At 38.6% G+C, this 22959-nt stretch overlaps 1 protein-coding gene across 1 annotated transcript in view; it reads left to right on the top strand.

Moving 5' to 3' along the window:
- CTNNAL1 (catenin alpha like 1) overlaps positions 1-22959 on the top strand; it is a 59645-nt gene that overhangs the window by 3216 nt on the left and 33470 nt on the right. The window contains exons 2-4 of the mRNA XM_033122132.1: positions 14801-14990; positions 20983-21170; positions 22782-22901. Of these exons, the coding sequence (XP_032978023.1) occupies positions 14801-14990; positions 20983-21170; positions 22782-22901 (498 nt within the window). The remainder of the gene's footprint in view (positions 1-14800; positions 14991-20982; positions 21171-22781; positions 22902-22959) is intronic.

Here is a 22959-nt window from a genome sequence, read left to right as displayed (position 1 = left end):
TCCTAGCCAGTGCAACAAGACAGGGAGAAGTGAAAGTGGAAAGATAGGAAAGGAGAAATTAAGACTCTTATTGTGATATAATTATCTACATAGAAAACTCAAGAGTTTACAAATAAATTATAAAAATTAGGAGCGTTAGTAAGTTCACTGATTGTAGGATACTGAAGTCAACTGCATTTCTGTACATTAATAACAAGCAGAAAAGTTAATTGTAAGACACTACTGGGTAGAATAAAAATGAGGTTCCTAGGAATATATGTATAACAAGAGATGTCAAATGTTGCGGAGAAAATTTTAAAATTTTATGGAAAGCCAAAGTACATCTGAATAAATGAGAGAGAAGTACTGTATCTTTGGTTAGATGAATTGATATTATAGGCACATCCATTTTCCCTATTGATCTATAAATTGAACACAATTCCAATGAAAACAGGATTTTTAAAAGCAGAATTTGATAAAGGTAATTCTAAAATTTGTATGAAAGACTAAAGAGCCAAGAATAGTCCGGCGAGAAACATGGTTGGTAGACTTACTTTACCAGATTTCAAAACTTATTATAAAGCTATAGTAATTAAGACAATGTGGGCATAAGAATAGAGATGGGCAAATATACTAGTGAAACAATGGAGAACTAGAAACAGATCCCTATATGTATATGGAAACTTGATAAATCACAGAATTGGCACTGCTGGTCAGTGGGGAAAGGAAGAACTTTTTTAAAAAAAATGGGTCTGGGACAATTAGTTATCTAAGTAGAAACACATGAAACTAGTTCACTGTCTCACACAATATACAAAAATCAATTTCAGATGGTTAGGAACGTCAATGTGAAACTGAAAACTTATAACACTATTATGGGAAAAAATAGAGCAATATCTTCAGCTCCTGATGGTGGGAAAGGATTTCTTAGTACACCAAAAGTACAAACTCTAAGCAAAGATTGACAAATTTGACTCCATCAAGATTGAAAGGATAAGGCCTAAAGGGGGATAATGCAATTGCAGCACAAATAACCAACAAATGGTTGGTAGTGCCCAGAATAAATAAAGGACTCTAATGAATCAAAACGAAGAGTACACATTAAAAATTGGTAAAATAGTCCTCTTGCAGGAGAGGAAACATGTTGAAAAGGTATGTGAAAAGATGTTCCACTTCGTTAGAAATCAGTGAAGTAAAAGTTAAAAGCACAGTGAGAACAAGTGTTTGGAATGTGGAGGTGATGGAAATGTCAGTGGTACAACCACTTTGGAAAACAGTTTGAAGTAAACTGTTAAAATAGAAGGTGGGTGTTACCTATGGCCCAGCATTGCACTCCTAAATCCACACCCCTAGAGAAACTCCTGCATGTGTGTTACAGACATGGATTGGAATTTTGATCGTTGTTTTACTTCTAATGGCCTCAAACTGGACACTACCCAATGTCTTTTTAACAGTAGGATGTTTCAATAAATTGTGCTATGTTCATACAATGAGATACCATACAGCAGTGACATGAATGAACCCTGGATGTAATTGTCAGTATAGATGAATCTCACAACCATCATGTTGAGTGAAAAATAAATTAAAGGTTAAAAACCAGGCAAAACAAAACCACTGTATATCATTTAGGGATATAACATGTGCAATGGTTATAATAAGGGAATGATGAGCACAAAGTCAGGACAGTGGTTTCTTCTGGGGAGCGGGAGGGGGTGATGTAAAAAGGGAGTGGCCCGCAGCGCACAGGGCTTGCCAGAGGTACCTGCAAAGTTCTCTTCAGCTTGGTGGTGGGTACCTATGTCTTCCTTTCATTTCTTTAAACTGTACATTATATACACTCATTTGTTCTATATTTTTGAATTCAGACAGTTTTTTTTAAAGCCCTGGGCTGAGACCCAAACATACTTTTTGCAGAACAACTCCCCCACCTTCTTTAATAATCACTTTATTCTTCCTGTCAAAACTCCCACTTGCAGTCTTACACTGTTTTTATCCAAGGGAGGGAAGAGGGAGATTTGCCACACAGCTCCACCCTGACGTGGAATGTTATTCCACCACCCACTAGTCTTCCTGTCTACGATGGATTTGCTTCATTCATCATTGTACAGACCCTTTACATTTATTCTAAGATAGCTCACCTCGTCTTCCCATTTCTCTGCACTGTCTTGGCAGCTTTTCAGGATTCTTGTCTCACTAAACTGGAGATGAACACAGTACATGAGTTCCTCTTTGCCAAGTTGTGTATGTGAATATACTTACTCGTATGTGTGTTTTTAATTGCAAAGGTAAAACATGAAATTCAAACAAAATGGTGTATAAAGGAAGTGAAACTGCCCCTTGTTTTTGCCTGTTGAAGCACCTCCCATGACTTGGTGTTTTCATCCATATTGATTTCTATAGCTGATTAGGATTTTTATATCTACTAATTGATATAAATTAATTAATAGATATAAATTATTAGTAGATAATTTATATCTGCTAATTGTTGAGTGTCAACAAAAGAACACCCAGCCTAAGAAAAAGTCTTATAAGAGTTTATTTGAACCAAACTGATGACAATTGCCAGGAAGAAAAATCTCAACGGATTGAGAAAATGCCCTGGAGAATGGCAGTTTTGCAGATTATGTTATATATTAGAATCAAAGGAGGAGACCTAAGGAGGAAATCCACTGATGGTAGGTTAGGGAGGCAGGAGAAAGCACAGCAGGGAAATCTCTGAGATTGGATAAAAAGCAAAACGTAGAGACACGTACTCCTTTTACATTGCTGGGTACAGGATAGTTAACATTTACAGTGGATAGAGATAGTATGTGGGCAACAAGATAACAATGTGGTCTCGTACTCTGGCAGTTGTGCCTTTGAGGGGCCTAGAAAAGATTACTCTGATTTTTCAAAGGTGTATTAGATGCACAAAGACGATAGACAATTTCAAAGGTAAAGATTGACCTTTGTTAAGGAAGCTATAGGTCTAGACGTGACTACCCACCATGACCCAATTTTGGTTAGGAACTTTTACATTCACACCACCCTATGTGGTTACTTTCAGTCTTTGGAGGGCCTCCTGAGCTCGTCAAGTTTAGTATGTGCCCCCTTTTGCTTCTACTTGAGTTAAGCCCAGAAAGGAACATTTCTTTCCTGGGCTGGCCCCCTTATTGTTCAGGTCCCAGGGAATTAACACTTTATTCTTTTGTCTGGGGTGCCACCATTTTTTTTCTTCTTGATGGTCTTCACTTACTTTCTTGTGTCCCCACAGAATAAGTAATTAAACTAAGAAACTTCATTTCAATCAAGAGATTACTGTTAATTACTAGAAAATAAGTCCTCTTACAATTAACAATTACTGTTAATTGTTAGAAAATAAGAATAACATCACAAACATGAGATTCTTGAAGCATAACATTGTTAATATCTAACAATTACCGTGTTTCCCCGAAAAAAAGACCTAGCTGGATCATCAGCTCCAATTTGTCTTTTGGAGCAAAATTAATATAAGACCCGGTATTATATAATATTATATTTTATATTATAATTATATTATACCGGGTCTTATATTAATTTTTGCTCCAAAACACATTAGAGCTGATGGTCTAGCTAGGTCTTGTTTTCTGGGAAACACGGTATATAGTGTTTACTATATACTGGACACTATTCTAAGTACTTTACCTACATTTACTAAGTTAGTCCCCACAATGGCCTTATGAGATGGGTACTATTATTCTTGTTTTTACAGGTGAGAACACCGAGTCACAGAAACGTTAGATAACTTGCCACATGGCAGAGCCAGAACTGAAACCCAGGCAAAGTGACACCAGAGATCATGCTCTTGACTGCAAGGGTATACTTTGTTAGGGTTTGGTACTTCTTGACACCCTTTGTTAGAGGGTATCAAGTAAGCCCTAGTTCTTCTTCTTTTATTCCACAACAGAGTTCTTCGGTATATCAGATTCTATTTCTTCCCCATGGGATGCCTTCTCTGCTCTCTTTTCCGGTTCTTTCAGGCATTCTCCAGACTCGAGTGTCAGGGCAACTCCATGCTATGACTCCCAGTATAACTGCCTCCTATTTTGTAGAATAACTGCTAGAATATTATTGGGCACATTATAATTTATAAGGCACTTTCACCAGCTGTCATTCCCTTCATCCTCGATACAATCCTGGCAGGAAAGAGGAAGAATAGTGATGAAGCATGTAGGCAACTTGCTGGCTTTGTGACCTTGGGCAAATTATTTTATGTTTAAAAAATTTTTTATTGGGGAATATTGGGGAACAGTGTGTTTCTCCAGGGCCCATCAGTTCCAAGTCATGTTCGTTCAATCTAGTTGTGGAGGGCGCAGCTCAACTCCAAGTCCAGTCTCCGTTTTCAATCTTAGTTGCTGCAGGCGCAGCTCACCATCCCCTGCGGGAATGGAATCGGCAACCTTATTGTTGAGAGCTCGCACTCTAACCAACTGAGCCATCCTGCGCCCGAGGGCAAATTCTTTGTCATGCAGAGTGCCATGCGTGGTCTCTGGTCCTGCTCCCACATAAGAATGCAGGATATGGTGAGGCCAAAAAGGAACAATGGAGCCATAGATAGGGGAGTCATACCACTATATTCTTGCTGGCAACTGGGTGAGACACACACAGTAGTATCCGCCCGATCCACAGTCTGCCATTCACTTCTTCTGCCTGCCAACCAATCAACCAACCAACCAACCAATCAACTGCAGTCCCAGCAGTTACCTCAGTAGCCAACCGGTTGGCTAACTGGTTATAGCTGATGGGCAACCAATCAAAGTCGATGGTCATTCACCACCTGAGCCAGCACCTCCCCACGCGAGGTCGAGAGCCTGGAAACTGCTCTATGAGACTGTCCCCATATTCTTAATCTCTCCAAATTGTAGGTTCTTCATCTGTAAAGGAGGGAAATACCATGCTTCCCCAAAAATAAGACCTAGTCGGACAATCAGCTCTAATGCGTCTTTTGGAGCAAAAATTAATATAAGACCCAGTCTTATTTTACAATAATATAAGACCTGGTCTTATTTTACTATAATATAGGGCCAGGTATAATATAATATAATATAATATAATATAATATAATATAATATAATATAATATAATATAATATAATATAATATTAGTATAATATACTACTTGGTGGGCTTTGGTGTAAGATAAACCTGTGTTCACATTCTAAACTAGGCTGCTTCTTAGCTGTGTGAGCCAGTACATAATTTCACTCAATTTTCTTTTTCTTTTTTAAATTAAATTTATTGGGGTGACACTGGTTGGTAAAATTATACCAAATTCAAGTGTACATTTCTATAATACATCATCTAAATATATTGCATTGTGTGTTCACCACCCAGAATCAGTTCTCCTTCCATCACCGTATATTGATCCTTTTTCCCCTCTTCTACCATCCTCCCTTACCCTCTGGTAACCACTAAACTGTTGTCTGTATCTGTGAGTTTTGTTTCTTTGTTTGTCTTGTTCCTTTGTTGCTTTCAGTTTTATATCCCACATATAAGAGAAGTCATTTGGTTCTCAACTTTGCCTGTCTGACTTATTTTGCTTAGCATAATAATCTCAAGATCCATCAATGTTGTTGCAAATGGCAGTATTTCATCTTATCTTATGGTCGAGTAGTATTCCATTGTGTATATGTACCACATCTTCTTTATCCAATCATCTAACGAAGGACACTTTGGTTGTTTCCATGTTTTGGCCTCTGTAAATAGTGCTGCGATAAACATAGGGGTACATATATCTTTACGGTAAATGTTTTAAGATTTTTTGGGTAGATATCCAAGAGAGGGATTGTTGGGTCATATGGTAATTGTATTCTTAATTTTTTGAGGAACCTCCATACTGTTTTCCATAGCAGCTGCACCGATTTACATTCCCATCCCTGGTGTACGAGGGTTCCTTTTTCTCCTTAGCCTCTCCAACACTTGCCATTGTCTTGTTGATGATAGCCATTCTAACAGGTGTGAAGTGATATCTTACTGTGGTTTTGCATTTTCCTAATAGCTAGTGAAGTTGAGCATTTTTTCATACATCTGTTTGTCCTTTGTAGGTCTTCTTGGGAGAAGTGTCTGTTCAGGTCCTCTGCCCATTTTTTAATTGGATTTTTTGTTGTTGAGTTGTATGAGTTCTTTACATATTTCGGATATTAGCCCCTTATTGAAGGCATTGTTTGCAAATATCTCCTCCCATTCAGTTGATTGCCTCTTTGTTTTGTTGATGGTTTGTTCTGCTGTGCAGAGCTTTTTCGTTTGACTTGGTCCCATTCATTTATTTTTGCTTTTACTTCCCTTGCCTTTGAGGTTAAATTCATAAAATCCTCTTTGAACCCAAGGTCTGTAAATTTAGTACCTATTCTCTCTTCTATGCAGTTTATTGTTTCAGGTCTTATAGTTAACTCTTTGATCCATTTTGAGTTCATTTTGGTATATGGCGACAGATGATAGTCTAGTTTAATACTTTTGCATGTGGCTTTCCAATTTTCTCAGCACCATTTATTGAAGAGGATTTTTTTCCTCAATTGTATGTTTTTGGCCCCTTTGTCAATTTTCTTATCTTGAATAATACCTAAGGATTAAATAAGAGAGCTAATTGTAATACACATTTGAGTGCTTACCATAAACTGGGTACTGTGTTAAATACAATATTTGGATCATTTCATTTAATCCTCTTATAAATATCATAAGGCAGAGAAGGCAATATGGCTACGTGGTTAAGAGGCTAGGCTCTGGAGTCAAACTATCTGGTTAAATCCTAATTCTCGTAATCTCCATCATGTCCAATTTTCTCATTTGTAAAGTGATAATAGTAACACCTGTTCCATTGGAGTTTTGTGAGGCATTGTGGGTAATATATAAAAGTATGGTTTGGCAGCATTGCCCTGATACCAAAACCAATAAGAACCCTATAAGGAAAGAGGACTACAGGCCAATATCCCTAATGAATATAGGCAGAAATTATCAACAAAATACTAGCAAATCAAATCCACTAGCACCTTAAAAGGATCATACACCATGGTCAAGTAGGATTCACTCTGGGATGCAAGGATGGTTCAATATATGCAAATCAAGAAATGTGATACACCACATTAATAGAATGAAAGAAACAAAATCATATGATCATCACAATAGATGCAGAAAGAGCATTTGACAAAATTCAACATCTTTTCATGATGAAAACTCTCAACAAATTGGTATAGCAAGAACATACCTTAGCATTATAAAGGCCATTTTTGATAAGCCCATAGCTAGCATCATTCTCAATGGTGAAATATTGGAAGATTTTCTTCTAAGATCAGGACCAGGACAAAGGTACCCATTCTCGCTGCACATATTCAACACAGTACTGGAAGTCTTAGCCAGAGTGTTAAGGCAATAAAAAGGAATAAAAGGCATCCAAGCTGGAAAGGAAGTAGTAAAATTGTTTCTGTTTGCAGATGACATGACCTTATATAAAGAAAATCCTAAAGACTCCACTAAAAAAAAGACTGGCAGGACTAATAAACAAATTCAGTAAAATTTAAGGAAATCAACAGGCAATCAACTATAATTAAAAATAAATTAAAAAGAAAAGGTAGCATGTCATCCTCTGCTTGAAGATTCTTCTTGGCTGCTATGGTAATGGAAGGAAATTACTTTTGGTGGTGAGCATGCAATAGAATGTACAGATACTGAATTATAAAGTTATACACCTGAAATTTACATACGAGTTTGGACAATTAAGTTCGCGAGCTCATCCTAGAAAAATTGCTACATACCTCATTGCTGAATATCACTACGGTCACCTTCAAAGTAGTCTCCTTGGGAAGCTGGTGCTCCTCGTCCACCCTTCAAAGCAATTTTGGAACTCTTTTTTTCTGGAATGGCTATCAGAGCTGTCATAGTATTACCCTTGATGTCCTGACTGGCATCAAAATATCTTCCTTTTGATATTTCCTTTATCTTTGGGTAAAGAAGGAAGTCATTGGGAGCCAGATCAGGTGAGTAGAGAGGGTGTTCCAATACAGTTATTTGTTTACTGGCTAAAAACTCCCTCACAGACAGTGCCGTGTGAGCTGATGCATTGTTGTGATGCAAGAGCCATGAATTGCTGGCCAAAAGTTCAGTTTGTCTTTTTTATGCAGCCTTTTGAGCATGTCCAAATAGTAAACTTGGCTAACTGTGTATCTAGTTGGTATATATCCATAATGAATAATCCCTCTCATATCACAGAGGTTAGCAAAATCGTTGCAACAAGATCACGAACTTAATTGTCAGACCTCGTAATGTTATTAACCCAATGTTACTTCAATACATTTAATTTTAAAAAATCAATATACAGAAATTGTGTTTATGCTAACAACAAAATAACTGAAAAAGAAGTAAAACAATCCTATTTACAATAGCATCAAAGATAATAAAATACTTAGGAATAAATTTAACCAAGGAGGTGAAAGATCTGTATACTTTACACTGAAAACTCTAGGACTTTGATGAAAGAAATTGGAGAAGATCCAAATAAATGAAACTATATTTCCTGTTCATGGATCAGAAAAATTACTATAATTAAAATGTCCATACTACACAAAGCTATCTACAAACTCAATGCAATCTCTATCAAAATACCAATGGCATTTTTCACAGAAAGAGAAAAACAATCCTAAAATTTGTATCAAATCACAAAGATCACAACTAGCCAGAGCAATTCTGAGAAAGAAGAACAAAGCTGGAGGTATCACACTTCCTGATTTAAAACTATGTTGCAAAGCTACAGTAATTAAAACAATATTGTACTGGCATAAAAACAGCCATATAATCCAATGGAACAGAATTGCGAGATCAGAAATAAACCTACGCGTATATGGTCAACTAATTTTGGCAGGGGAGCCACGAATACTCAATGGGGAAAGGACAGTTTCTTCAATAAATGGTGTTGGGAAAACTGGATAATCACATGCAAAACGATGAAACTGGATCCCTCCCTCTCTTATACCACTCACAATAATTCACTTAAATGGATTACATGTAATACCTGAAACTGTAAAGCTCATAGAACAAACAGGAAAAAAATCTCCTTGACATTGGTCTTAGCAATGATTTTTTGATTTGACACCAAAAGCACAAGTAACAAAAGCAAAAATGAACAAATGGGATAACATCAAACTATAAAGCTTCTGCACAGCAAGACAATCAGCAGAATGAAAAGGTAACCTACAGAATAGGAGAAAATATTTGCAAACCAGCTATCTAATAAAGGGTTAATATCCAAAATATGTAAGGAACTCCTCATACTACTCAATAGAAAAAACCCCAATCTGACTTAAAAATGGGCAGAGGCACTGAATACATATTTTTTAAAGAAGACATACATAGTGGCCAACAGATATATGAAAATATGCTCAACATCACTAATCATCAGGGAAATGCAAATTAAAACCACAAAAAGATATTCCAACACGCCTGTTAGAATAGGCTATTATTAGAAAGATGTGTGTTGGCGAGAATGTGGGAAGAAAGGACTCTTTTCCCTTGTGCACTTATGGTAGGAATGTAAATTGGTACAACCAACTATGCGAAATAGTATGGAGAGTCCTCAAAAAAGTTAAAAATATTGCTGAAATATGATCTAGTAATCCCACTTCTGAGTATATATTCAAAAGAAATGAAATTAGGATTTTGAAGAGATATCTGTACTCCTATGTTTATTGCAGCATTATTCACAATAGGCAAGATATGGGAACAACTTAAATGCCCCTCTCTGGATGAATGGATAAAGAAAATGTGGTATAAATATACAATGGAATATTATTTAGCCATGAGGAAGAAAGAAATCCTGCCATTTGTGACAACATGGATGGACCTTGAGGGCAGTATGCTAAGTGAAATGTCAGACAGAAAAGGCAAATGCCATATGATCTCACTTATTTGTGGCAACCAGAAAAGCCAAACTCACAAAAAAAGAGTGTAGAGTTGGTGGTTGCCACGGGCTGGGTGCTGGGGAAAATGTGGAGCTAAATCAAAGGGGATACATTTCCAGTTATAAGATGAGTAAGTTCTGGGGCTCTCATGTACAGCACAGTGACCATAGTTAACAGTACTGTATTATATGCTGGAAAGTTGCTAAGAGAGTAGATAAAAAAAAACCATTTGATGGAGGTGTTAACTAACCCTACTGTGGTAACAATTTGTAATATATTGTGGAAGCATTTGCAGTATATACATGTATCACATCGTCACGTACACAGACTTTCACAATGTCATATATCAGTTAGATGCTGGGGAAAAAAGTGTGGCCTCAGAGTCAAATTATCTGACTCTGAATCTTGGCTTCACCACTTAATAGCTTAATAGTGTGATCTTAAACAGGCATCCTTTAATGTCAGTTTCTCTATCTGTAAACGGGAAAAAGTAGTGCCTATGTCTAAGATTGTGAGGATTAAATTAAGTTATTCATGCAAAATGCGTTTTTGTGCCTGCCACGTAGAGATGTTAATGTATGGCAATGCACCCCATTTCTCATGCCACAAATTTAGAGGTCGTCTTTCACGGCACCAACCTAATCCATCCAGCAAGTCACATATATTTCAGACATTCCTCGATTCGTCCATTTTCCTCCATCTTGACTGTCGTCACCTTGTTTCAAGCCAACATCATCTTTTACCTGGATGATGCAACAGCTTCCTAATCGGTCTCCCTGCTTCTACTTTCGCGATGTTAGCAATCTTCTTTTCCCCCAGAAGAGAGTGTTCTTTTTAAAAACATATATTTGGGTTTGTGTTAGTTATTTACTGCTGCAAAATAACTTATCCCCCAAATTACGGTTTAAAACAACAAGCATGTATCATCTTGGTTTCTTTGTGTCAGAAATTTGGGAGTGGCTTACCTGGCTGGTTCTAGACCCCTCAGTGTCCGCTGGCAGGCGGCCTCAGATCCATCTGGCTGTTGCTTAGAGGCTGTACCTAGTCATGTCAGCCTGTGCATCAGGCTGGTCAGTTATCTTCATGACATGGCACTGGCTTCCCTTAGAGTGAATCATCTCAGAGAGAGACAGAGAGTAAGATGGAAGCTGAAGTGTCTTTATGACCTGTCCTCAAAAGTAGCATACCGTCACTTTGGCTTTATTCTATGAGTTATAAGTTCAGCCAGTACTTGAGGAGAGGGGAATAAGACTCCACCTGTCGAAGGGAGAAATTGCAAAGAATTTGTGAAAATTTAAAAACTATCACACTCCACCCTCTGACCACAAATTGTTTGCATTCTTCTCACCTGCAAACAACCCCGCCCTCCAACCGTCTCTAAACTCTCATCCTTTTATGGCATTAGCTGGAAATCCAAGATGTTGGCATCTAAAAATGATTCAGATGAGGCTCTTGTTCCTTAAGTATAGTTCCTTGAATATAATTCTTTATGATTTGAAGTCCTGTAAACTAAAGAGACAAGTTATCTGCTTCCCAGACACCCAACTTACAGTGGTAGGACAGGCATAGGATAACCACTATAGACACTGTTGTTTTTTTGAAACAAAAAGAACCCCCTCCCCAAACCCGTGAAAGTAGAGGCATAGGATAACCTACATACTTCTGTTCGAAAGTGAAGTATGCTCTATACTTCTGTTTGAAAATGGAGAAAAGAGGAGCCACTGGTTCATAGCATTCTGAAATCCAGCCAGACAAGGTTAGCAGTTCTTTGGTGAAGACTCAAGAACTGGGAATAATTCTTCATGGCTCCTAGTACTGCCGTGTGAGTCATCCTTTTTCATAGAAGGTAACCCATGTTGGCAGCTTCATAGTTGCTCAGCTTGCTCCCTGCCTTTGTGGAAGTTTGGGGGTACAAAAGCTTCTTTTCACTTTATACTTATCTGTCTCTTTTAGTCCAACCTGGTGGTGTTTCTGCCAATATAATTATCTTAAAATTTTTATGGGTCTCTTGTGAATCTTATTGGCCTCACTCCATTAGACAAACCATACCCACAAGTCTCTTTATGATATGCCTTTCTCTAATTTGGGCTTCTGCTGGGATTCTTGAGGGATAACCTTTAAGTTTCTTAGGAGACCTGTTTCACTGAATGGATCTGTGGAACACCAGTTTGAATCCTTCTAAAATCTTAACATTTTATAGTCACACTATTAGCTTCTTCTTTAGGCCTTGCTTTCCTGACAGTTCCCGGATATAATTTTTGCCTGGAAGCCATTGTTAACTTTAGCATCACTTGCCATCTGGAGAAGCTAGGGATTTTCAAATCTAGTCATTCCTGGCTTCTTTTTATTTAACAATGTTTCCTTTAGCATTTGCCCCTCCTATTTCATTTTACTAGAAGCAAGAAGAAACCAGGTGGCACCTTCAAAATCTGCCTTGAAATCTCCCTAACTAGATCACCCATTTCATTAGGTGTATTTTCTAATTTCCACATTACTGAGGATGATTTTCTGCCAGTACATAACAAGGATCCCTTTTCTCCAGTTTCCAAAAAGATTTTTCTTACTTTCCTTTAAGCCTTCACCCATAGCCTCCATGGTCATCACGCTTCTACAAAGTTTCTTCAAAACTCTTTTTGCTTTTAGTAACTCCTCGAAGTTCATTCAGCTTCCACTGCCCAATTTGAAAGCCAACCCCATATTTTAGGTTTTGTTACAGCATTGCCCCAGTTCCAGGTACCAAATATGTACTAGTTATCTATTGATGTGTAACAAGTTACCTGAAATGTAGTGCCTTAAGACAATAAACATTTATCGTCTTACGGTTTCTTTGGGTCAAGAATTCTGGAGTAGTTTACCTGGTGGTTCTAAATTAAGGTTTCATGAGATTGTAATCAAGATGTTGGCTGGGGCCATAGTAATCCAAATGCGTGAGATAGGCTGGAGAATCTGTTCCCAAGTTCACTCATTTTGCCATTGGTAGGAGGCCTCAACTCCTCAGTTTCTTTTGGCCAGAGGCCTCAGTTTCTTACCATTTGGGATTCTTCCATAGGACTGCTAATGTGTCCGTCACAATATGGTAGCGGGTTTTCTCCCACAGCAATTGATCCCAGAGAGAGTGTGTGAGATGGAAGTCACAGTGAGTTTGATGACCTTCCTGAGAAGTATACCATTGTTTCTGTTCATTAGAAGTGAGTCACTAAGTTCAGCCCATCCTTAAGGGGAGAGAAATGAGGCTCCACCTCTTGGAAGCAGAAATATCAAAGAAGTCCTGGACACATGTGAAAACCACTACAGAGGTTATATCACCATTCAGTGGCCTCCTCTTACACTCCGAATAAAATACGAACTCTTTATTCCAATTCACAGCCTTACATGGCTGGTCCATGCCTACCTGTTGGATATTTGTTTTATACTTGCCGTCTTGCCCACCATTCCTTAACCACATCTGGTCTTACCTCGTCCCGTATGTCCCCCTGCCCCACTTTTTAAACAATTATTTCTTCTCCCTAGAATGCTTTATTCCATTATGTGTGTGCCAGCCTGGCTACTTGATATCATTTAAATTTCAGCTTAATATCATTTTCTCAAGAAGGTAGATCAGCTAATCTCGTAGCTACACAGATACATTTGATCACATTATCCTATTTTAATAGTTTCCATAGCATTTATATTAATATTTTTTGTTTACCTGTTTATAGTGCCTCCCCCCGCACTAGAGTGTAAACTCCATGAGCGCATGGACCTCTTTGGTTCATTTCATCATTGCTTAGAATTTTACCTGGCATATGATAGTTGTGCAACAAGTATATTTTGTATGATTGAATTACTGTTTTTCTACTAGACAGTTAACCAAATGGGGGCAGGATTGTGTTGGTCTTGTTTACTGATGCATTCTTAGGACCTGGCATCTAGGAAATATTCAAAATTTGAAAAAATATTATAGATGAGGAAATTTAGAGAGAGTCAATTAATTTCCCTAGATCCTTTGAGCCAAGGCTCAAATGCAGGCCTTGCTAAACTATTAATACCATAACATAGAATGTGCTTGATACATTGTAGTTGTTCAAAGAGTAATTCCTTTCCTCTTCTCTTAATTCTGTATTCTGGTCTTTGTGAATACAGTTATAGAAGTCATTTCAAAATCGTGCTCAATGGACATGTACTATTTAGGGTCTATAGTTTTCATGTAACATTCTTGAAATATTTTTATATGTCAGCAAAGTTCATGCGCTACTTTTGTGGGACATTTTGGGGGATTTATATTTGTTTCAACTGGCTTAACTTGTCGCTTTTTGTATTTTACTTCCAGGTCCTGGAACCAAGTGTTCAAACTCTTGGTATCTCATTTACTTTGAGGCTACAACAAAACTTAGCGAAGTATACAACATAGCTTATAATGGTCAAGCTCAGTATCTAGTTGATTCAGTACACAGGTATGGTGCACACACCATTTAGTACACGCTGTGCACTTGTGCTACGCAATGGAGTGGGAAGCAAGGTAAAGAAGATGCTGTATCTCCCCTCATAGCCGCTCAAGTCACGGTAGAGGAAACTAGACCTGGCGTGCTTTGATTTTCTGTGGATTATTTGACTGTATTGATCCATCGTCTCCTACTTTTCTCCTGTCTTTAAGATTGGTGCAGTTATCTGGAGGGGTTGTGGAACTGTATGCCCCAGATAGCTGTTCTTGGGCAAACTGGGAATGGTTATTATGGAACTGCTGTCCTGGGGAGATGCAGGAAGCTTTGCTGGTTGCCTCTGGATTGAAGTGTTAAACTATCAATTTAGTGTATTAGACAAGTCCAGTATGCCAGGCTTAATTCCCTTGGTCGTTGTGATATAGCTTTAAAAAAAAATAAAAATAAAAAACTTATTGAGATAAAATTTAAACAAGTTGCTTTTCTCTTTTATTTTTAGATCACCACACTTATTAATCATAAAGATAATACCAAAAAGTCTGATAAAACTCTGCAAGCAATTCAGCGTGTAGGACAAGCCGTCAACTTGGCAGTTGGAAGATTTGTTAAAGTAGGGGAAGCGATAGCCAATGAAAACTGGGATTTGAAAGAAGAAATAAATATTGCCTGTATTGAAGCGAAACAAGCAGGTATGTGGATATTGATATCGAAGCCTATATATACCAATTTGATTGCTTTGGATATGACGGCAAATTATTGTCTTATTTTGAGTGTACTGTGCTTTAAGCCCTATGATTACAACTACCTGGGACACTAAAAGCTTGGATTAGCTTCTACGAATATTGAACTTCTCATTGCTCAAGTCCTAAATCTGAAACATTGAATTCTTTCACTGGGCAAGATAGTAGACGACCACTTTTGCCATCAGCCATTGAAATGTGAGAGATTCAGAGCCAATGCAAAAGGTAAGAGGAGAGTGAGGCATGGACTCCACCTTCCAGGAGTGTATTAGCTCACTGTTACCATGTAGGAAATGGAAATAAAAATTAGCATGCACCTGTACTCTACAGCAGCCAAACCGAAGTGACTTCAAATTTCATGATGTGCCACAATTTTCTATAGCTGGTGGCACAAAACCCTAAGAGAACCTGGGGTATTTGGTGGATACAAATAGTTCAGCTTTGTTGAAGTGTCATTTATCCATTTATACTTTCAGTAAATATTTACTGAATGCTGGCTATATGCCAGGCAGTCTTCTAAGCCATAGGGATATAGGCGTGTACAAATAAGTCAAAATCCTGCCCTCATGGAGCTAATACTCTAGTAAGGGAGACATACCTCTGCCTAGTGAGTGAGACCATAAACAAATGAACAAAGATATATAATGTCAGGTAGTGGTCGTTATGAAGAAAATGACAAAGCAGAGTAAAAGTTGGGAGACCAATGGAGGTATATTTTAGAGAAGGCAGATGCAGTTAACATTTTGGGCTCCGTAATTGTTGACAATTCTTTGTTAGGGATGCATTGTAGAGTGTTTAGCAGAATCCCTAGCTTCTACCTGTTAGATCCCAGTAGATCCCCTCTTGCCCTACTGTGACAACCAAAAATGTCTCCAGACATTGCCAAATGTCCTTTGAAGGGTCAACGTGGCTCCCAATTGAGAACTACTCAGATTGGGGGTCAGGAAGTCTCTCTAAGGCAGTAACATTGGAGCACAGATTGCAATGAAATGAGGGCCCAGGTATGTGGATATCTGGGAGAAGGGCATTCCTGGCAAAGAGAAGAGCAGGTATGGCTTTCTAGGCAAAGATAGGAACTTTGGATTGTGTTCTAAGTGTAATTGGGGGGCTAGTGGAAGGTATTGTGCAGGGTGGTGACATGATCTCAGTTATATTTTAAAAGAATGACTGGTGGCTCCTGTATGGAAAATAGGTTTTCGGAGGTATGAGGGTGAAGTCAGGGAGACCAGTTAGGAGGCTGTCGCAGTGGTTCAGGTAATAGATGATGGTGACTTAGACCAGTCGATAGCATTTGAGGTGGTGGAAAGAAATTGCGTTTGGTTATATCATCACGGTGGAGCTCATAGGATTTGCTGATAGTTTGGATGTGGGATGTGATGGAGAGAAGAGTCGTGGATAACTCCACGGTCTGGAGTGTGAACAGCTGGATAAATGATGGTGCTCTATACCGTGATGGGCAATCCTGCAGGAGGAGGTGTTTCTGGAGAGTCACCATGTGGGAAGGGAGTGGGTGGGATGAGGACAAGTTAATATGGAGAAGCCAACCCGAAGAGACATGGTCCTGCCTGTCATATGAATGACTACGGGTATTAGTCTACAGATAATAGGTTGAAGGATTTTGAGCCAGATGAAAGATGTACATTTTGTGTTGGAAAGCTTTCTGGTAGTATGGAGGAAATGACCAAATGAGGGTTGATGGAGAGAGAGTGTTGTGATGGAAGTCAGGGAGATGAGTTATGGAACCGTTTACAATACACCAGGCTAAACCAAGGCAGTGTCCTAGTGATATAAAGAGCAGGAAGAGGACACAAAATACTCATTAAGGCAGTTAAATCAACAGAACGTGGTTATTGATTAAAGGAACGGGAGGATTCTGGATTGACTCTTAGGTTTCTAGCCATTCACTGGGATAGAGAACAGATTTTATGTAGAGACTTGGGTTAAGGCCCTTATTCTTTTCATCATTTATATTTTGCCTACACTTAAAAAAGGATTTGAAATAGTTCACAATAAAAGATATACGTTCAATAAATCTATTTTAAATAGGAGATGAAAATAAATATACTAGAAACTTCAGCCAACCCTGTTACTCCAGGCATGAAATGTATCTTTGTACTTCCCGTAAGGCAAGACAAAAATGTAGGAAAGAAAGGGTTATATAATTCTCATTGTTTGTTGAAAGGAAACAAACCAGCTTGTCAAGAGGAGAGTGACTCTTTTTTTCTTAAATTATTGTGTGGGCACTTATACAAAAGATGTTACATAATGCAATGGACAATTCAATAGAAAATGCAGAGATGTTCTTCATATTACTGTTTTTTTTTTTTTTTTTTAGCAACCCTTAATTAAAGCAAGAGTAGTGTTTTGTTTTGTTAACGAAAGGGCATCCTGAGTCCTACTTCCCTTACTGGCTTTGTAGCGCGTCACTGTGCTTAGCGTAGGGTGAGAAATGAGGACATGGTACCCCGACCCCAGTAGACTGTGGTACTTTGCAAGTACCATAAGCCAAGGCAGCCTCTTACAGGAGGAGTCTTTGGAAGCCACCTGATGTCATGGGCTCCACATACTGGCTCTCCTCATTCGAAGTGTCCTTTCTCATCTTGAGAACTGCCTCTTACAGTCGCTCAGGTAAGAGAATGAACATATATTTGAGGTGACTCTCCTGCAGTTGTATAATATGGAAGCCCGATTTTCTCTTAAGATGTACAAATTTAAGACTTAACATCATTCTTCAAATGTTTCTAGCCCACTCAGCCCATAGCAATCATTTTCTCCTCTGGACATTTAGTATTCATTTGAGGGAAATAACATAAAGTATAAAGAACTAGGCTTTAGAGTTAGGCTGCCTGGATTTTAGTCCCAACTCTTCCACTTGCTAGCAGTGTGATATTGGGTCAGCTACTAAACTTCTTAAAAACCTTAGTTTTTCTCATCTATGAAATGGGAGTAATGTTAGTATTTACAGAAGTGTCGTGATCTAATGCATGTATGCATTTGGTACATAGAAAATACTCAATAAATATTAGTTGTCATTATTATTTTTTTAAAATTTTCTTTTCCTGTGTTAAACTCTTGTGTTGAGTTTTTAATTTTACTTGGCTACTAGTCAAGTTTTATATTTTATATGGGAGCTCCTTAAGTATTTGTATTTGACTGACGGGTTTCTGCACTAGCTGCAACAGTAGCTAGTCACACTTCAATTGAAAATGACAACCATGAAGCTATAAGACAGCTTTGTGACTTTTTCAGGGAACTGATTTCTGAACAGTTTACACTTTGAACAACTTTATAATGTTAAGGAAGCATTTGATCATGTTGATGGAGCAGACCAAATGTTACCATCCTATGTACTTTATAAGTTAAATGCTTGGGGTTTAGTCACAAAAAGGAAAGGTTAAATAATGCCATATGTGCAGGCTCGTATGTAATATTTTTGGTAATTGAGAACTACAGGAAAAAGTAACAAACACTTGCAGAGGTACAAAAAGAACCATTTTTATCTTTTCAGCTATTACTGATAGAATGCAAACAGATACTTTTTTTTTCTGCCCCTTTCGGTAGGTACTAAGGTTTAATTCTAACCTCCTTTTTCTCTGTATATTTTGCTACATAAACTTTGTATTCGTTACCTATTGCTGTGTAACAAATTAAGCCAAACTAAGCAACTTACACTACAAACATTTTAAAAACATTTTTTTTATTGGGGAATATTAGGGAACAGAAATGTTTTTATTCAAGTCATTGTTTTTCAATCTAGTTGTGGAGGGCACAGTTCATCTCCAAGTCAAGTCATTGTTTTCAGTCTAATTGTGGAGGGCGCAGCTCACTGGCCCACGTGGGGCTTGAACTGGCAGCCGTGTTGCTAAGAGCTCATGCTCTAACCAACTGAGCCATCCGGCTACCCCACTACGAACATTTATTACCTCACATAGTTTCTGAGGGCCAGGAATCAGGAAGTGGCTTACTGGCTGGTTCTGGCTCTGTGTCTCTCATGAGACACAGAGAGACTCAAGGTTACACTCAAGGTACAGGATAGGCCTGCAGTTGCCTGAAGGCTTGACTGGCCTGTATAATCTGCTTTCAAGCTCCTTCTCAAGGTTGTTGACAGGCTTCACTTCTTTGTTGGCCAGAGGCCTCAGTTTCTCCTCATGTATGCCTCTCTATAGCAACGACTGCATACAACACGATAGCTGTCTTCCCCCAGAGACAGAGAGAGCAACCAACATGGCTAGCTCAGTGTCTTTAAGAACCTAGTCTTGGAAATGACATGCAATCACTTTTGCTATACCAAACCTTGTATGATGTGGGCGGGACAAACACAAAGATGTAAATACCAGGAGGTACGTTACGCATCCCTGGGAGCCATCTTGGAGGCTGGTTTCTACAGACTTCATCTATTAGAACTTCAGCTGTTGCCATGATATCTAATCAATCCATATCATTGGGTTTTGTGTTTTTTTTTTAATCATTTGGGTTTTTCTGAGTCATTTCAAATTCCTGTTGTCTGAAACGAAATTTATGTCCCTTCGCATGCCCTTCAGATTTCATTCAATTGACTTAGTTTCACAGCCTTGAAGCCATTTTTCCCCCTTTCCCTTTGCTTATCACACACGGTTCAGCTACATACTAATTTTATATTTTCTCAGGAGCTCCCAAATCATCTTTTTTTATATTCCCACGACCACCATCCTAGTAAGAGCCTTCCCACTTCACACCCACAATTGAAATTGCTGTCTGATTAGTAGCCTGACTTTAAGTCTCCCCTTTCAGGTCTATTTTATATGCTTCCATCAGGCCGATCTCCCTAGTCTTGACTTTTATTATGTCACACCCTGTCCTCTGCCCAGTAAAATCCAGACACTTGTCTCGAGATCCTTAGTCCATGGCCTCATACCTTATTGTGTGTCAGTAGTAGTGACAAGAGGGCTTGTGTGAGAAAATCAATCCACTATGCACTCAGGTTTTTTTAGGACTTAAAAAATTATCTTGAACATTGCAAGATGATTAAAACTGTATTTTTAAAATCTTGTTACGTTAAAAGTAAGGTTTAGAAAAAATTACAGCTTGGTTTCATTCTTGAGGAGAATAAATACTTGTATTGTTTTAACTATTGATAATTGCCATTATAGAGGTCAGCATGTTTTCATAGCAACAGTGAAGAGACTTTTGATAGAGGGTTGGGAGTTCATTTGGTAGAATGGTTCATGCTGGGCATATAAGAAGTGTAAATTCAAACAGTAAGCCTGAGTGAAGGGCTGGCTGCCTGTGGTTTGAATTCTCTGGAGGGATACTTTTCTTTCGTTTTGTTTTCCCATCCAGAACCCAAGCTGACAAACAGACAAACTTGCTTATTGTTTCCAGGTGCCTGTGGGTGATTCTTCTAGGCCCCTTTTGACTAAGGATGCCTCCTACTGGGGCCCAAAGCTTTGTCTTCTCTCCCTGGGTGGCCATAAAAACCCGAACCCCTTCAGGGTGTGGAGATAGGCAGTGACACCCCCCTCCCCACCGCCTGCCCCCCTCCCCCACACACATCCTCCTTCCTTCTCCCAACCCTGGCCAAATCCTTGGCAGCTGCTCTTCTTGTAGGTTCTTCTTAGGTTATTGGCTCCTGCGATTTCTCTTACTATCTTATGAAGCAGGAGGCTTTTTAGATCGTGTAGTTTGCCATATCCTTGGAAACAAAAGCTGTATTTTTCAAACCTGGTGAAGACAAAAAATGTTTCACAAGTCTTAAAAATGTGCTATTATGTTGTCATTAGAGAGAAAGCCTCCTGTGTTAGTCTTTGTGCTCATCCTGAAGAAGCTGCTTCTTGTTCCTGAAATAAGACTCCAAAGCTGAATTTCTACCCATTTGGGCACATTACCTTCAAGATTAGTCTGGATTTTAATGTAAGTGGGTCATGTTCCCAATTTCACTTTTCTCCCTTGCCTTTCTTGTTAGGGGAAACAATTGCAGCACTTACAGATGTAAGCAGCTTGAATCACCCAGAATCTGATGGCCAGATCACCATTTTTACAGACAAAACAGGAGTTATAAAGGCGGCAAGATTACTTCTTTCTTCAGTGACAAAAGTATTGTTGCTGGCAGACCGAGTGGTCATTAAGCAGATAATAACATCGAGAAATAAGGTACTTGCCTTTCTGGTGTGTCTATACTGGTCTTTCCGGGTTGTTCAAAAGTGTTCTTTTAGGTTAATTGTAGGTAATTTGGCAATGCTTGTCTGTTTTAATTGTTTATAACTCTAATTGTGGATAGCTTAGAAGTGGTGTTTCTTTATTCCTGTAATTCCGAAATGATGTGTGTACTGGCTTAAACTTCTCCATGCAAATAATGTTTCTTCTCAGAAAACCATCATCTACTTGTTGAGGCTTATTGGTAAAAGCTTTTCATGTGTACAAATTTGGGAAGAAAAGCCAAACACCATGACAATGCATGTAGTAGAAACCTTGTTGATAAAAATACTGATTTTCTCAGTGCCTTTTTTTCCCCCCGAATCAAAGAGTAACAGTTTATAAGCTTAAGAAAAAAAATTCAATCACCCTAAACCACAATTATCCACACTACCAAATTTCTCTAAATATTAACTGAGTAATCACAAAAGTTAGAGAATAGATTTAAACTCTAACAGTGGTTGATGTACTGGTATTCCTCGATCACCCAGAAAGCCAGGGTTTGGGTAATCGCTTCTTTCCCTGGATAATTCCCTACGCAAGGAGGAGGACAATCAACCAAGGTTTGGGGACAAAACTACCTGGCGAGTGCTGAGTGGATCGGAAGTGTAAGTTTGAAGAGAAAAAGAAATTGGAGAGGTGGGTTGGGCAGTGCCAGAGAAATAGGAAAAAAATCCTTCCTCTCTTTGAAAGACGGAGGTTCTGCTCAGCTGGCAATCTGCCTCCTCTGCGATAGTCTCCTGGACTTCCTGAACTGCCAGGGCAGGTTAACGAGCCAGGCACCCATCATATCCTCATTAAAAATAAGTAAACACAGGATATCTGTGTTTTCTTTACCCATCTCGGTCTGACTAAAACTAAGCCAGTGCTGTTATTTTAGAGGAAAGAATTTGAAAATATGTTTCACATCTATTTACTTTACTTCTAAATGTCAAGAAAATGCATGACATTTTTTGTTCCCTCTGCTTTAGGTTCGTACTCTTTGTTTCCCCCTGGCTGCCCAAAGGTTCTTGGCAATTAATTTATTTAACACCGGCAGTTCCTGACGGATCCAAAGTGTTTTCCTGCTCTCGAAGTCCCAAACCTCCCTTTCCACTCTTCACTCTGCAGATGACCCTCCCTCCACTTTCCTGGGAAGAATGGGGTTCCCTCAATTCTGGTTCACTGAACCTTAGTGCTTCTGTGTGTTGTCTTTTATCCTTACCCTCTTCCTAGTTCTCTGAAAATTTGATTACCTTAGTCCGACTCATTCCTACCTTCTCTAGAATGTGCTGCATAAATGATCTCTTGTATATTTAGTCACCTCTTTCACTCTTTTTCCTTTTGATTTTCAAGTCATTTTATTTTTTGTTTTCTCTCCATCCTAAAAATGAATCATCTCCTAGATGATGCTGACCTTTGAGTCCGCTTGTCCTTCTCTGAGCTCTTCCCCGTCTTCTTCTCGGACTCCTCCTTCTCCGTTTTCCCCTAGAATTTAAAATGTCTCTTTTTTCGTCTCTCTATTCAGCCTTGACATCTCAGTCTCTTTCACATCTACACCTGATAATAAAATATTTCTCTGTTTTGCAGGTTCTTGCAACTATGGAAAGACTAGAGAAAGTGAATAGCTTTCAAGAGTTTGTCCAAATATTCAGTCAATTTGGAAATGAAATGGTGGAATTTGCACATCTAACTGGAGATAGACAAAATGTATGTATGTCACACACTTTAAAGTGTCCAAATGCATGCATACTTTTCTTGCACACAT

The sequence above is a fragment of the Rhinolophus ferrumequinum genome, chromosome 12, assembly GCF_004115265.2.
Source record: "Rhinolophus ferrumequinum isolate MPI-CBG mRhiFer1 chromosome 12, mRhiFer1_v1.p, whole genome shotgun sequence".
NCBI classification, from domain to species: Eukaryota; Metazoa; Chordata; class Mammalia; order Chiroptera; family Rhinolophidae; genus Rhinolophus; species Rhinolophus ferrumequinum.
Note: the sequence above shows the minus strand (reverse complement) of the source record. Positions and strands in the feature narration are given on the sequence as shown.